Source organism: Oncorhynchus mykiss, chromosome 30, assembly GCF_057628025.1.
Source record: "Oncorhynchus mykiss isolate SJ-2025 chromosome 30, ASM5762802v1, whole genome shotgun sequence".
NCBI lineage: Eukaryota > Metazoa > Chordata > Actinopteri > Salmoniformes > Salmonidae > Oncorhynchus > Oncorhynchus mykiss.
In genome coordinates, this window is record NC_143051.1 from 15,440,921 (window position 1) to 15,457,081 (window position 16,161).

The window sequence follows — 16,161 nt, forward strand, 5'->3', positions numbered from 1 at the left end:
TTGGCAACACAATCACCTCCACCACTTGGCAACACAATCACCTCCACCACTTGGCAACACAATCACCTCCACCACTTGGCAACACAATCACCTCCACCACTTGGCAACACAATCACCTCCACCACTTGGCAACACAATCACCTCCACCACTTGGCAACACAATCACCACCACCACTTGGCAACACTGTAATCATCACCACCACCACTTGGCAACACAATCACCACCACCACTTGGCAACACAATCACCTCCACCACCTGGCAACACAATCACCTCCACCACTTGGCAACACAATCACTACCTGGCAACACCACCACCACCTGGCAACACAATCACTACCTGGCAACACCACCACCACCTGGCAACACAATCACTACCTGGCAACACAATCACTACCTGGCAACACAATCACTACCTGGCAACACAATCACTACCTGGCAACACCACCACCACCTGGCAACACAATCACCCCCACCACTTGGCAACACAATCACCTCCACCACTTGGCAACACAATCACCTCCACCACTTGGCAACACAATCACCTCCACCACTTGGCAACACAATCACCTCCACCACTTGGCAACACAATCACCTCCACCACTTGGCAACACAATCACCTCCACAACTTGGCAACACAATCACCTCCACCACTTGGCAACACAATCACCTCCACCACTTGGCAACACAATCACCTCCACCACTTGGCAACACAATCACTACCTGGCAACACAATCACTACCTGGCAACACAATCACCCCCACCACTTGGCAACACAATCACCTCCACCACTTGGCAACACAATCACCTCCACCACTTGGCAACACAATCACCTCCACCACTTGGCAACACAATCACCTCCACCACTTGGCAACACAATCACCTCCACCACTTGGCAACACAATCACCTCCACCACTTGGCAACACAATCACCTCCACCACTTGGCAACACAATCACCTCCACCACTTGGCAACACAATCACCTCCACCACTTGGCAACACAATCACCTCCACCACTTGGCAACACAATCACCTCCACCACTTGGCAACACAATCACCTCCACCACTTGGCAACACAATCACCACCACCACTTGGCAACACTGTAATCATCACCACCACCACTTGGCAACACAATCACCACCATCACTTGGCAACACAATCACCTCCACCACCTGGCAACACAATCACCTCCACCACTTGGCAACACAATCACTACCTGGCAACACCACCACCACCTGGCAACACAATCACTACCTGGCAACACCACCACCACCTGGCAACACAATCACTACCTGGCAACACAATCACTACCTGGCAACACAATCACTACCTGGCAACACAATCACTACCTGGCAACACCACCACCACCTGGCAACACAATCACCCCCACCACTTGGCAACACAATCACCTCCACCACTTGGCAACACAATCACCTCCACCACTTGGCAACACAATCACCTCCACCACTTGGCAACACAATCACCTCCACCACTTGGCAACACAATCACCTCCACCACTTGGCAACACAATCACCTCCACCACTTGGCAACACAATCACCTCCACAACTTGGCAACACAATCACCTCCACCACTTGGCAACACAATCACCTCCACCACTTGGCAACACAATCACCTCCACCACTTGGCAACACAATCACTACCTGGCAACACAATCACTACCTGGCAACACAATCACCCCCACCACTTGGCAACACAATCACCTCCACCACTTGGCAACACAATCACCTCCACCACTTGGCAACACAATCACCTCCACCACTTGGCAACACAATCACCTCCACCACTTGGCAACACAATCACCTCCACCACTTGGCAACACAATCACCTCCACCACTTGGCAACACAATCACCTCCACCACTTGGCAACACAATCACCTCCACCACTTGGCAACACAATCACCTCCACCACTTGGCAACACAATCACCTCCACCACTTGGCAACACAATCACCTCCACCACTTGGCAACACAATCACCTCCACCACTTGGCAACACAATCACCTCCACCACTTGGCAACACAATCACCACCACCACTTGGCAACACAATCACCACCACCACTTGGCAACACAATCACCACCACCACTTGGCAACACAATCACCTCCACCACTTGGAAACACAATCACTACCTGGCGACACCACCACCTGGCAACACAATCACAACCTGGCAACACCACCACCACCTGGCAACACAATCACCACCAGTTAACACAATCACCACCAGTTAACACAATCACCACCAGTTAACACAATCACCACCAGTTAACACAATCACCACCAGTTAACACAATCACCACCAGTTAACACAATCACCACCAGTTAACACAATCACCACCAGTTAACACAATCACCACCAGTTAACACAATCACCACCAGTTAACACAATCACCACCAGTTAACACAATCACCACCAGTTAACACAATCACCACCAGTTAACACAATCACCACCAGTTAACACAATCAACACCAGTTAACACAATCACCACCAGTTAACACAATCACCACCAGTTAACACAATCACCACCAGCACCACCTGACAACACTATAATCATCATCACCTGACAACACAATCACCACCGACACCTGACAATAGTATAACATCATCACATGACAACACAATCACCTCCACCACCTGACAACACAACAATCACCTTCACCACCTGACAACACTACAATCACCTCCACCACCTGACAACACTACAATCAACACCACCATCATATTAAAACACTACAATCATCACCACCATCATCTGACAACACTATAAACCACCACCTGACAACACAATCACCAAGTGACAACACAATCACGACCATCACCTGACAACACAATCACCTGATAATACTATAATCGTCACCATCACCTGACAACACTATAAACCACCACCTGATAACACAATCACCACCTGACAACACAATCACCACTACCACCTGACAGCACTATAACCACCACCATCACCTGATAACACTATAATCCTCACCAACACTATAATCCCCACCATCACCTGACAACACAATCCCCACCATCACCTGACAACACAATCCCCACCACAATCACCTGACAACACAATCCCCACCATCACCTGACAACACAATCCCCACCACAATCACCTGACAACACAATCCCCACCACAATCACCTGACAACACAATCCCCACCATCACCTGACAACACAATCCCCACCACAATCATCTGACAACACAATCCCCACCACAATCACCTGACCATGCAATCCCCACCACAATCACATGACAAGGCAATCCCCACCACAATCACCTGACAACGCAATCCCCACGACCTATAGCTGACAATGCAATCACCTCCACCACCTGACAACACAATCCCCACCACAATCACCTGACAACACAATCCCCACCACAATCACCTGACAACACAATCCCCACCACGATCACCTGACAAGGCAATCCCCACCACAATCACCTGACAACGCAATCCCCACGACCTATAGCTGACAACGCAATCCCCTCCACCACCTGACAACACAATTACCTCCACCACAATCATCGCCACCATCACCTGACAACACTGTAACCATCACCACCACCACGTGGCAACACAATCACCACCACCACTTGGCAACACAATCACCTCCACCACTTGGCAACACAATCACCACCACTACTTGGCAACACAATCACCACCACCACCTGGCAACACAATCACCACCACCACTTGACAACACAATCACCTCCACCACTTGGCAACACAATCACCACCACCACTTGGCAACACAATCACCTCCAATACTTGGCAACACAATCACCTCCACCACCTGGCAACACAATCACCTCTACCACCTGGCAACACAATCACCTCCACCACTTGACAACACAATCACCACCACCACCTGGCAACACAATCACCTCCACCACTTGACAACACAATCACCAACACCACTTGACAACACAATCACCACCACCACTTGGCAACACAATCACCACCACCACTTGGCAACACAATCACCTCCACCACTTGGCAACACAATCACCTCCACCACTTGGCAACACAATCACCTCCACCACTTGGCAACACAATCACCTCCACCACTTGGCAACACAATCACCTCCACCACTTGGCAACACAATCACCTCCACCACTTGGCAACACAATCACCTCCACCACTTGGCAACACAATCACCTCCACCACTTGGCAACACAATCACCTCCACCACTTGGCAACACAATCACCTCCACCACTTGGCAACACAATCACCACCACCACTTGGCAACACTGTAATCATCACCACCACCACTTGGCAACACAATCACCACCACCACTTGGCAACACAATCACCTCCACCACCTGGCAACACAATCACCTCCACCACTTGGCAACACAATCACTACCTGGCAACACCACCACCACCTGGCAACACAATCACTACCTGGCAACACCACCACCACCTGGCAACACAATCACTACCTGGCAACACAATCACTACCTGGCAACACAATCACTACCTGGCAACACAATCACTACCTGGCAACACCACCACCACCTGGCAACACAATCACCCCCACCACTTGGCAACACAATCACCTCCACCACTTGGCAACACAATCACCTCCACCACTTGGCAACACAATCACCTCCACCACTTGGCAACACAATCACCTCCACCACTTGGCAACACAATCACCTCCACCACTTGGCAACACAATCACCTCCACCACTTGGCAACACAATCACCTCCACCACTTGGCAACACAATCACCTCCACCACTTGGCAACACAATCACCTCCACCACTTGGCAACACAATCACCTCCACCACTTGGCAACACAATCACCTCCACCACTTGGCAACACAATCACCTCCACCACTTGGCAACACAATCACCACCACCACTTGGCAACACAATCACCTCCACCACTTGGAAACACAATCACTACCTGGCGACACCACCACCTGGCAACACAATCACAACCTGGCAACACCACCACCACCTGGCAACACAATCACCACCAGTTAACACAATCACCACCAGTTAACACAATCACCACCAGTTAACACAATCACCACCAGTTAACACAATCACCACCAGTTAACACAATCACCACCAGTTAACACAATCACCACCAGTTAACACAATCACCACCAGTTAACACAATCAACACCAGTTAACACAATCAACACCAGTTAACACAATCACCACCAGTTAACACAATCACCACCAGTTAACACAATCACCACCAGTTAACACAATCACCACCAGTTAACACAATCACCACCAGTTAACACAATCACCACCAGTTAACACAATCACCACCAGCACCACCTGACAACACTATAATCATCATCACCTGACAACACAATCACCACCGACACCTGACAATAGTATAACATCATCACATGACAACACAATCACCTCCACCACCTGACAACACAACAATCACCTTCACCACCTGACAACACTACAATCACCACCACCACCTGACAACACTACAATCAACACCACCATCATATTAAAACACTACAATCATCACCACCATCATCTGACAACACTATAAACCACCACCTGACAACACAATCACCAAGTGACAACACAATCACGACCATCACCTGACAACACAATCACCTGATAATACTATAATCGTCACCATCACCTGACAACACTATAAACCACCACCTGATAACACAATCACCACCTGACAACACAATCACCACTACCACCTGACAGCACTATAACCACCACCATCACCTGATAACACTATAATCCTCACCAACACTATAATCCCCACCATCACCTGACAACACAATCCCCACCACAATCACCTGACAACACAATCCCCACCATCACCTGACAACACAATCCCCACCACAATCACCTGACAACACAATCCCCACCACAATCACCTGACAACACAATCCCCACCACAATCACCTGACAACACAATCCCCACCACAATCACCTGACAACACAATCCCCACCACAATCACCTGACAACACAATCCCCACCACAATCACCTGACAACACAATCCCCACCATCACCTGACAACACAATCCCCACCACAATCACCTGACAACACAATCCCCACCACAATCACCTGACAACACAATCCCCACCATCACCTCACAACGCAATCCCCACCACAATCACCTGACAAGGCAATCCCCACCACAATCACCTGACAAGGCAATCCCCACCACAATCACCTGACAACGCAATCCCCACGACCTATAGCTGACAACGCAATCACCTCCACCACCTGACAACACTGTAATCATCACCTCCACCACTTGGCAACACAATCATCGCCACTATCACCTGACAACACTGTAATCATCACCACCACCACCTGGCAACACAATCACCACCACCACCTGGCAACACAATCACCACCACCACCACCTGACAAGACTATAATCATCATCACCTGACAACACAATCACCACCGTCACCTGACAACAGTATAACACCATCACATGACAACACAATCACCTCCACCACCTGACAACACAACAATCACCTTCACCACCTGACAACACAACAATCACCTTCACCACCTGACAACACAACAATCACCTTCACCACCTAACACAACAATCACCTTCACCACCTGACAACACAACAATCACCTTCACCACCTAACACAACAATCACCTTCACCACCAGACAACACAACAATCACCTTCACCACCTGACAACACAACAATCACCTTCACCACCTAACACAACAATCACCTTCACCACCTGACAACACAACAATCACCTTCACCACCTGACAACACAACAATCACCTTCACCACCTGACAACACAACAATCACCTTCACCACCTGACAACACAACAATCACCTTCACCACCTGACAACACAACAATCACCTTCACCACCTGACAACACAACAATCACCTTCACCACCTGACAACACAACAATCACCTTCACCACCTGACAACACAACAATCACCTTCACCAGCTGACAACACTACAATCATCACCACCATCACCTGTCAACACTATAAACCACCACCTGATAACACAATCACCACCTGACAACACAATCACCACCTGACAACATAATCACCACTACCTCCTGACAACACAATCACCACGTGACAACACAATCACCACGTGACAACACAATCACGGCCATCACCTGACAACACAATCACCACCATCACCTGACAGCACTATAATCACCACCATCACCTGACAACGCAATCCCCACCACAATCACCTGACAATGCAATCCCCACCACAATCACCTGACAACACAATCCCCACGACCTATAGCTGACAATGCAATCACCTCCACCACCTGACAACACAATCCCCTCCACCACAATCATCGCCACCATCACCTGACAACACTGTAATCATCGCCACCATCACCTGACAACATTATAATCATCACCACCATAAACCACCACCACCACCTGACAACACTATAAACCACCACCACCTGACAACACTATAATCATCACCATCACCTGACAACACTATAAACCACCACCACCACCTGTCAACACAATAAACCACCACCACCTGACAACACTATAAACCACCACCACCACCTGTCAACACAATAAACCACCACCACCACCTGTCAACACAATAAACCACCACCACCTGACAACACTATAAACCACCACCACCACCACCTGTCAACACAATACACCACCACCACCACCTGTCAACACAATAAACCACCACCACCACCTGTCAACACAATAAACCACCACCACCACCTGTCAACACAATAAACCACCACCACCTGACAACACTATAATTACCATCACCTGTCAACACAATAATCCCCATCACCTGACAACACTATAAACCACCACCACCACCTGTCAACACAATAAACCACCACCACCTGTCAACACAATAAACCACCACCACCTGACAACACAATAAACCACCACCACCACCTGTCAACACAATAAACCACCACCACCTGTCAACACTATAAACCACCACCACCACCTGTCAACACAATAAACCACCACCACCTGTCAACACAATAAACCACCACCACCTGACAACACTATAATCACCATCACCTGACAACACAATAATCCCCATCACCTGACAACACTATAAACCACCACCACCACCTGTCAACACAATAAACCACCATCACCTGTCAACACTATAAACCACCACCACCTGACAACACAATAAACCACCACCACCTGTCAACACAATAAACCACCACCACCACCTGTCAACACAATAAACCACCATCACCTGTCAACACTATAAACCACCACCACCTGACAACACTATAATCACCATCACCTGACAACACTATAATCCCCATCACCTGTCAACACAATAAACCACCACCACCTGTCAACACAATAAACCACCACCACCTGACAACACTATAATCACCATCACCTGACAACACAATAAACCACCACCACCACCTGTCAACACAATAAACCACCACCACCTGACAACACAATAATCCCCATCACCTGACAACACAATAATCCCCATCACCTGACAACACTATAAACCACCACCACCACCTGTCAACACAATAAACCACCACCACCTGACAACACAATAATCCCCATCACCTGACAACACAATAATCCCCATCACCTGACAACACTATAAACCACCACCACCTGACAACACTATAATCATCACCATCACCTGACAACACTATAAACCACCACCACCACCTGTCAACACAATAAACCACCACCACCTGACAACACTATAAACCACCACCACCACCTGTCAACACAATAAACCACCACCACCACCTGTCAACACAATAAACCACCACCACCTGACAACACTATAAACCACCACCACCACCACCTGTCAACACAATACACCACCACCACCACCTGTCAACACAATAAACCACCACCACCACCTGTCAACACAATAAACCACCACCACCTGACAACACTATAATCACCATCACCTGACAACACAATAAACCACCACCACCACCTGTCAACACAATAAACCACCACCACCTGACAACACAATAAACCACCACCACCACCTGTCAACACAATAAACCACCACCACCTGTCAACACAATAAACCACCACCACCTGACAACACAATAAACCACCACCACCTGTCAACACAATAAACCACCACCACCTGACAACACAATAAACCACCACCACCTGACAACACAATAAACCACCACCACCTGTCAACACAATAAACCACCACCACCACCTGTCAACACAATAAACAACCACCACCACCTGTCAACACAATAAACCACCACCACCTGTCAACACAATAAACCACCACCACCTGTCAACACAATAAACCACCACCACCTGACAACACTATAATCACCATCACCTGACAACACAATAATCCCCATCACCTGACAACACTATAAACCACCACCACCACCTGTCAACACAATAAACCACCACCACCTGACAACACTATAAACCACCACCACCACCTGTCAACACAATAAACCACCACCACCTGACAACACTATAATCACCATCACCTGTCAACACAATAAACCACCACCACCACCTGTCAACACAATAAACCACCACCACCTGACAACACTATAATCACCATCACCTGTCAACACAATAATCCCCATCACCTGACAACACTATAAACCACCACCACCACCTGTCAACACAATAAACCACCACCACCTGACAACACTATAAACCACCACCACCACCTGTCAACACAATAAACCACCACCACCTGTCAACACTATAAACCACCACCACCTGACAACACTATAAACCACCACCACCTGTCAACACAATAAACCACCACCACCACCTGTCAACACAATAAACCACCACCACCTGACAACACTATAATCACCATCACCTGACAACACAATAATCACCATCACCTGACAACACTATAAACCACCACCACCTGTCAACACAATAAACCACCACCACCTGACAACACTATAAACCACCACCACCTGTCAACACAATAAACCACCACCTGTCAACACAATAATCCCCATCACCTGACAACACTATAAACCACCACCACCACCTGTCAACACAATAAACCACCACCACCTGACAACACTATAATCACCATCACCTGACAACACTATAAACCCCATCACCTGACAACACAATAATCCCCATCACCTGACAACACTATAATCCCCATCACCTGACAACACAATAATCCCCATCACCTGACAACACAATAATCCCCATCACCTGACAACACAATAATCCCCATCACCTGACAACACTATAATCCCCATCACCTGACAACACAATAATCCCCATCACCTGACAACACAATAATCCCCATCACCTGACAACACAATAATCCCCATCACCTGACAACACTATAAACCACCACCACCACCTGTCAACACAATAAACCACCACCACCTGACAACACTATAAACCACCACCACCTGTCAACACAATAAACCACCACCACCACCTGTCAACACAATAAACCACCACCACCACCTGTCAACACAATAAACCACCACCACCTGACAACACTATAATCCCCATCACCTGACAACACAATAATCCCCATCACCTGACAACACAATAATCCCCATCACCTGACAACACAATAATCATCATCACCTGACATCCCTGACTACCAGTCTAAGGTGGATATAGTTTCTGAGGTCCATGACCCTAACCTTTCAGTATGTGTACAGTATCTGTGGGTGTGTTGTGGTTGGCATGACACCCACTGTCATTTTGCTTTGACCACATATCACTAAAACTAGTCGTTTCATCATCCACTGTGTGTGTGTGTGTGTGTGTGTGTGTGTGTGTGTGTGTGTGTGTGTGTATGTCCACCTTGCTGTGGGCATAGACCACAGAGCCCAGTAGTTTCCAGGTGCCTCCTCGTCTGTCCATGCGTACCATCCGGAGGATCTGGAGGAACCGCATGCTGCGCAGGGCAGAGGTGGCAAATATGTTCCCCTGGGTACCCGCTGCGATCACCGCCAACGACGCCACAAACACTATGAAGTCTATGGAGAAAGAGGGGGAAGAAAGAGTGGAGGTGAAAGGAGAGAAGAGAGAAGGTGAAAGGAAAGAGAGGAGGTGAAAGGAAAGAGACGAGGTGAAAGGAGAAAGAGGAGTGAAAGGGGGTAAGAGAAAGAGATGCACAATGCACATCCAGTACACACTCAGTCCCAGTAAGCTCAGACACATATCAATAGATCAATAACTATCCATTAGCTACTGCTCTTTGGAAACCATGTATGTATGTATGTATGTATTTAAATACTACTCTGTACATGTATCGTAAGTACAGTCGTGGCCAAAAGTTTTGAGAACGACACAAATTAATTTTCACGAAGTCTGCTTCCTCAGTTTGTATGATGACAATTTGCATATACTCCAGAATGTTATGAAGAGTGATCAGATGAATTGCAATTAATTGCAAAGTCCCTTTTTGCCATGCAAATGAACTGAATCACAAACAAACAAAAAATCCACCGCATTTCAGCCCTGCAACACAAAAGGAACAGCTGACATGTCATTAATTCTCTCTTTAACACAGGTGTGAGTGTTGACGAGGAGAAGACTGGAGATCACTCTTTCATGCTGATTGAGTTCGAATAACAGACTGGAAGCTTCAAAAAGGAGGGTGGTGCTTGGAATCATTGTTCTTCTTCTGTCAACCATGCTTACCTGCAAGGAAGCACGTGCCGTCGTCATTGCTTTGCACAAAAAGGGCTTCACAGGCAAGGATATTGCTGCCAGTAAGATTGCACCTAAATCAACCATTTATCGGATTAACAAGAATTTCAAGGAGAGCGGTTCAATTGTTGTGAAGGCTTCAGGGCGCCCAAGAAAGTCCAGCAAGCGCCAGGACCGTCTCCTAAAGTTGATTCAGCTGCGGGATCGGGGCACCACCAGTATAGCGCTTGCTCAGGAATGGCAGCAGGCAGGTGTGAGTGCATCTACACGCACAGTGAGGCGAAGACTTTTGGAGGATGGCCTAGTGTCAAAAAAGGCAGCTAAGAAGCCACTTCTCTCCAGGAAAAACATCAGGGACAGACTGATATTCTGCAAAAGGTACAGGGATTGGACTGCTAAGGACTGGGGTAAAGTCATTTTCTCTGATGAATCCCGTTTCCGATTGTTTGGGACATCCAGAAAAAAGCTTGTCCGGAGAAGACAAGGTGAGCGCTACCATCAGTCCTATGTCATGCCAACAGTAAAGCATCCTGAGACCATTCATGTGTGGGGTTGCTTCTCAGCCAAGGGAGTGGGCTCACTCACAATTTTGCCTAAGAACACAGCCATGAATAAAGAATGATACCAACACATCCTCCGAGAGCAAGAATGGGCTGCCATCAGTCAGGATGTGGCCCAGAAGTTAATTGACAGCATGCCAGGGCAGATTGCAGAGGTCTTGAAAAAGAAGGGTCAACACCGCAAATATTGACTCTTTGCATCAATTTCATGTAATTGTCAATAAAAGCCTTTGACACTTATGAAATGCTTGTAATTATACTTTAGTATTCCATAGTAACATCTGACAAAAATATCTAAACACACTGAAGCAGCAAACTGTGAAAATTAATATTTGTGTCATTCTCAAAACTTTTGGCCACGACTGTATACTTACACATGATCTTGTAGTTGAATAGACACACACACACACACACACACACACACACACACACACAGGGAGAGAGAGACAGAGACAGCATCTTGCCTATGACACAGAAGGGTTTCCTGGCGAAGCGTAGTCTCCCCTGCCATCCTCTGTAGCGACAGCAGCAGCCAGATGCCCAAACCCTCACAGCGTATTCCAGACCAAACACCACGATCATCACAAACTCCTGTAGGGGGAGACAGACAGCGAGAGAGAAAACACCATGATCATTACAACCTCATCTAGGGGGAGACAGAGGGAGAGGGTCAGTCATTAGTCATAATGAGGAAACCAACTGAACAGCACAGATCAGCATAGGGTCACAGCAAGGTCAGTTAAAGAAGCTCACCATCTGTTTACAAAATGATCATCTGTGACAATGGACAAAGAGTTAGAGGAGGAGAAGGACAAAGGAAAGAGAATGGGAGTGGAAACAGACAAAATCATTCTCCTTAGTCACTGTCAGGGTTGCCAAATATAGTGCTATATATAGTATGAGTCAAAAGTTTGGACACACCTACTCATTCAAGGGTTTTTCTTTATTTTTACTAGAATAGAATAATAGGGAAGACATTCAAACTATAAAGTAACAATCATGTAGTAACCAAAAAAGTGTTAAACAAATCCAAATATACAGTTGAAGTCGGAAGTTTACATACACCTTAGTCAAATACATTTGAACTCAGTTTCACAATTCCTGACATTTTATCCAAGTACAAATTCCCTGTTTTAGGTCAGTTAGGATCACCACTTTATTTTAAGAATGTGAAATGTCAGAATAATAGAAGAGAGAATTATCAGCTTTCATCACATTCTCAGTGGATCAGAAGTTTACATACACTCAATTAGTATTTGGTAGCATTGCCTTTAAAATTGTTTTACTTGGGTAAAACATTTCAGGTAGCATTCCACAAGCTTCCCACAATAAGTTGGGTGAATTTTGTCCCATTCCTCCTGACAGAGCTGGTGTAACAGTCAGATTCGTAGGCATCCTTGCTCGCACACACTTTTAAAGTTCTGCCCACAAATTTTCTATAGGATTGAGGTCAGGGCTTTGTGATGGCCACTCCAATACCTTGACTTTGTTGTCCTTAAGCCATTTTGCCACAAATTTGGAAGTATGCTTGCGGTCATTGTCCATCTGAAAGACCCATTTGCAACCAAGCTTTAACTTCCTGACTGATGTCTTGAGATGTTGCTTCAATATATCCACATAATTTTCCTATCTCATGATGCCATCTATTTTGTGAAGCGCACCAGTCCCTCCTGCAGCAAAGCACCCTCACAACATGATGCTGCCACCCCCGTGCTCCACGGTTGGGATGGTGTTCTTTGGCTTGCAAGTCTCCTCTGTTTTCCTCCAAGCATACTTCCAAAGTTGTGCCAAAATGGCTTAATAAGTACAACAAAGTCAAGGTATTTGACTAAAATGTGTGGGCAGAACTGAAAAAGTGTGTGCGAGCATGGAGGCCTACAAACTTGACTCAGTTACACCAGCTCTGTCAGGAGGAATGGGGCAGTTAAGTTCAACACTTTAAAGGCAATGCTACCCAATACTGAGTGTATGTAAACTTCTGACCCACTGGGAATGTGATGAAAGAAATAAAAGCTGAAATAAATCAGTCTCAACTATTATTCTGACATTTCACATTCTTAAAATAAAGTGTTGATCATAATTGACAGGGAATTTTTACTTGGATTAAATGTTAGGAAGCATGAAAAACTGAGTTTAAATGTATTTGGCTAAGGTGTATGTAAACTTCCAACTTCAACTGTATATAGTAATTAATTGATGTTTGTCTCTCTGTTCCATTTCCCATATTTCATTTGCATTAGCGGGTAAATTGGCTCAATCTTCCATAACAGTACTGTTCACGTAGGCCTCCCGGGTGGCGCAGTGGTTAAGAGTCCCTGGGTTCGCGCCCAGGCTCTGTCGTAACCGGCCGCGACCGGGAGGTCCGTGGGGCGACGCACAATTGGCCTAGCGTCGTCCGGGTTAGGGAAGGATTAGTCGGTAGGGATCTCCTTGTCTAATCGCGCACCAGCGACTCCTGTGGCGGGCCGGGCGCAGTGCGCGCTAGCCAAGTTTGCCAGGTGCATGGTGTAGCCTCCGACACATTGGTGCGGCTGGCTTCCGGTGTAGCAATGAGACAAGATAGTAGCTACTACAACAATTGGATACCACGAAATTGGGGAGAAAAAGGGGTAAAATTCAAAATAAAAAACTAAAAAACTAAAAAACGGTACTGTTCACGTAAGCAAAGCTCAATAAGGAATAAAAGACTGATTCAAAGAGTGAATGGTCATAATGTAGAATCATAAAATACAAGGTTGACCATTCATTAACAGTTAGAGAGGAGGGCAAACAGGAGAGAGAAACAGAGCAAGAAAGATTGGGAGAAAGAGAGATAGAAGGGGTGGAGGGAGAGAGAGTAAAAGGAGAGGCAGAGAGTAAAATAAAAAGTGAGAGGAAGGAAGATAGAAGGGGTGGAGGGAGAGAGGAAGGGAGATAGAAGGGGTGGAGGGAGATAGAAGGGGTGGAGGGAGAGAGAGAGAAAGGGAGATAGAAGGGGTGGAGGGAGAGGGAGATAGAAGGGGTGGAGGGAGAGAGAGAGAAAGGGAGATAGAAGGGGTGGAGGGAGAGAGAGAGTAAAAGGAGAGGCAGAGAGTAAAATAAAAAGTGAGAGGAAGGGAGATAGAAGGGGTGGAGGGAGAGAGAGAGGAAGGGAGATAGAAGGGGTGGAGGGAGATAGAAGGGGTGGAGGGAGAGCGAGAGAAAGGGAGATAGAAGGGGTGGAGGGAGAGGGAGATAGAAGGGGTGGAGGGAGAGAGAGAGAAAGGGAGATAGAAGGGGTGGAGGGAGAGAGAGAGGAAGGGAGATAGAAGGGGTGGAGGGAGAGAGAGAGGAAGGGAGATAGAAGGGGTGGAGGGAGATAGAAGGGGTGGAGGGAGAGCGAGAGAAAGGGAGATAGAAGGGGTGGAGGGAGAGAGAGAGGAAGGGAGATAGAAGGGGTGGAGGGAGAGAGAGAGGAAGGGAGATAGAAGGGGTGGAGGGAGATAGAAGGGGTGGAGGGAGAGAGAGAGAAAGGGAGATAGAAGGGGTGGAGGGAGAGAGAGAGAAAGGGAGATAGAAGGGGTGGAGGGAGAGAGAGAGGAAGGGAGATAGAAGGGGTGGAGGGAGATAGAAGGGGTGGAGGGAGAGAGAGAGGAAGGAAGGGAAAAAGTGAGAGGAAGGGAGATAGAAGGGGTGGAGGGAGAGAGAGAGAGGAAGGGAGATAGAAGGGGTGGAGGGAGAGAGAGAGGAAGGGAGATAGAGAGAGGAAGGGAGATAGAAGGGGTGGAGGGAGAGAGAGAGAGAGGAAGGGAGATAGAAGGGGTGGAGGAAGAGAGAGAAAAGGGGTGGAGGGAGAGAGAGAGGAAGGGAGATAGAAGGGGTGGAGGGAGAGAGAGAGGAAGGGAGATAGAAGGGGTGGAGGGAGAGAGAGAGAAAGGGAGATAGAAGGGGTGGAGGTAGAGAGAGAAAGGGCGATAGAAG

At 47.3% G+C, this 16,161-nt stretch overlaps 1 protein-coding gene across 2 annotated transcripts in view; it reads right to left on the reverse strand.

Moving 5' to 3' along the window:
• Nucleotides 1–16,161, reverse strand: part of LOC110487991 (potassium voltage-gated channel subfamily KQT member 4) — a 112,462-nt gene that overhangs the window by 20,433 nt on the left and 75,868 nt on the right. For both annotated transcript variants that reach the window (XM_036971525.2, XM_021559927.3), the window contains exons 3-4: nt 12,687–12,813; nt 10,811–10,986 (exon numbers count right to left, since the gene is read on the reverse strand). In XM_036971525.2, the coding sequence (XP_036827420.2) occupies nt 10,811–10,986; nt 12,687–12,813 (303 nt within the window). The remainder of the gene's footprint in view (nt 1–10,810; nt 10,987–12,686; nt 12,814–16,161) is intronic.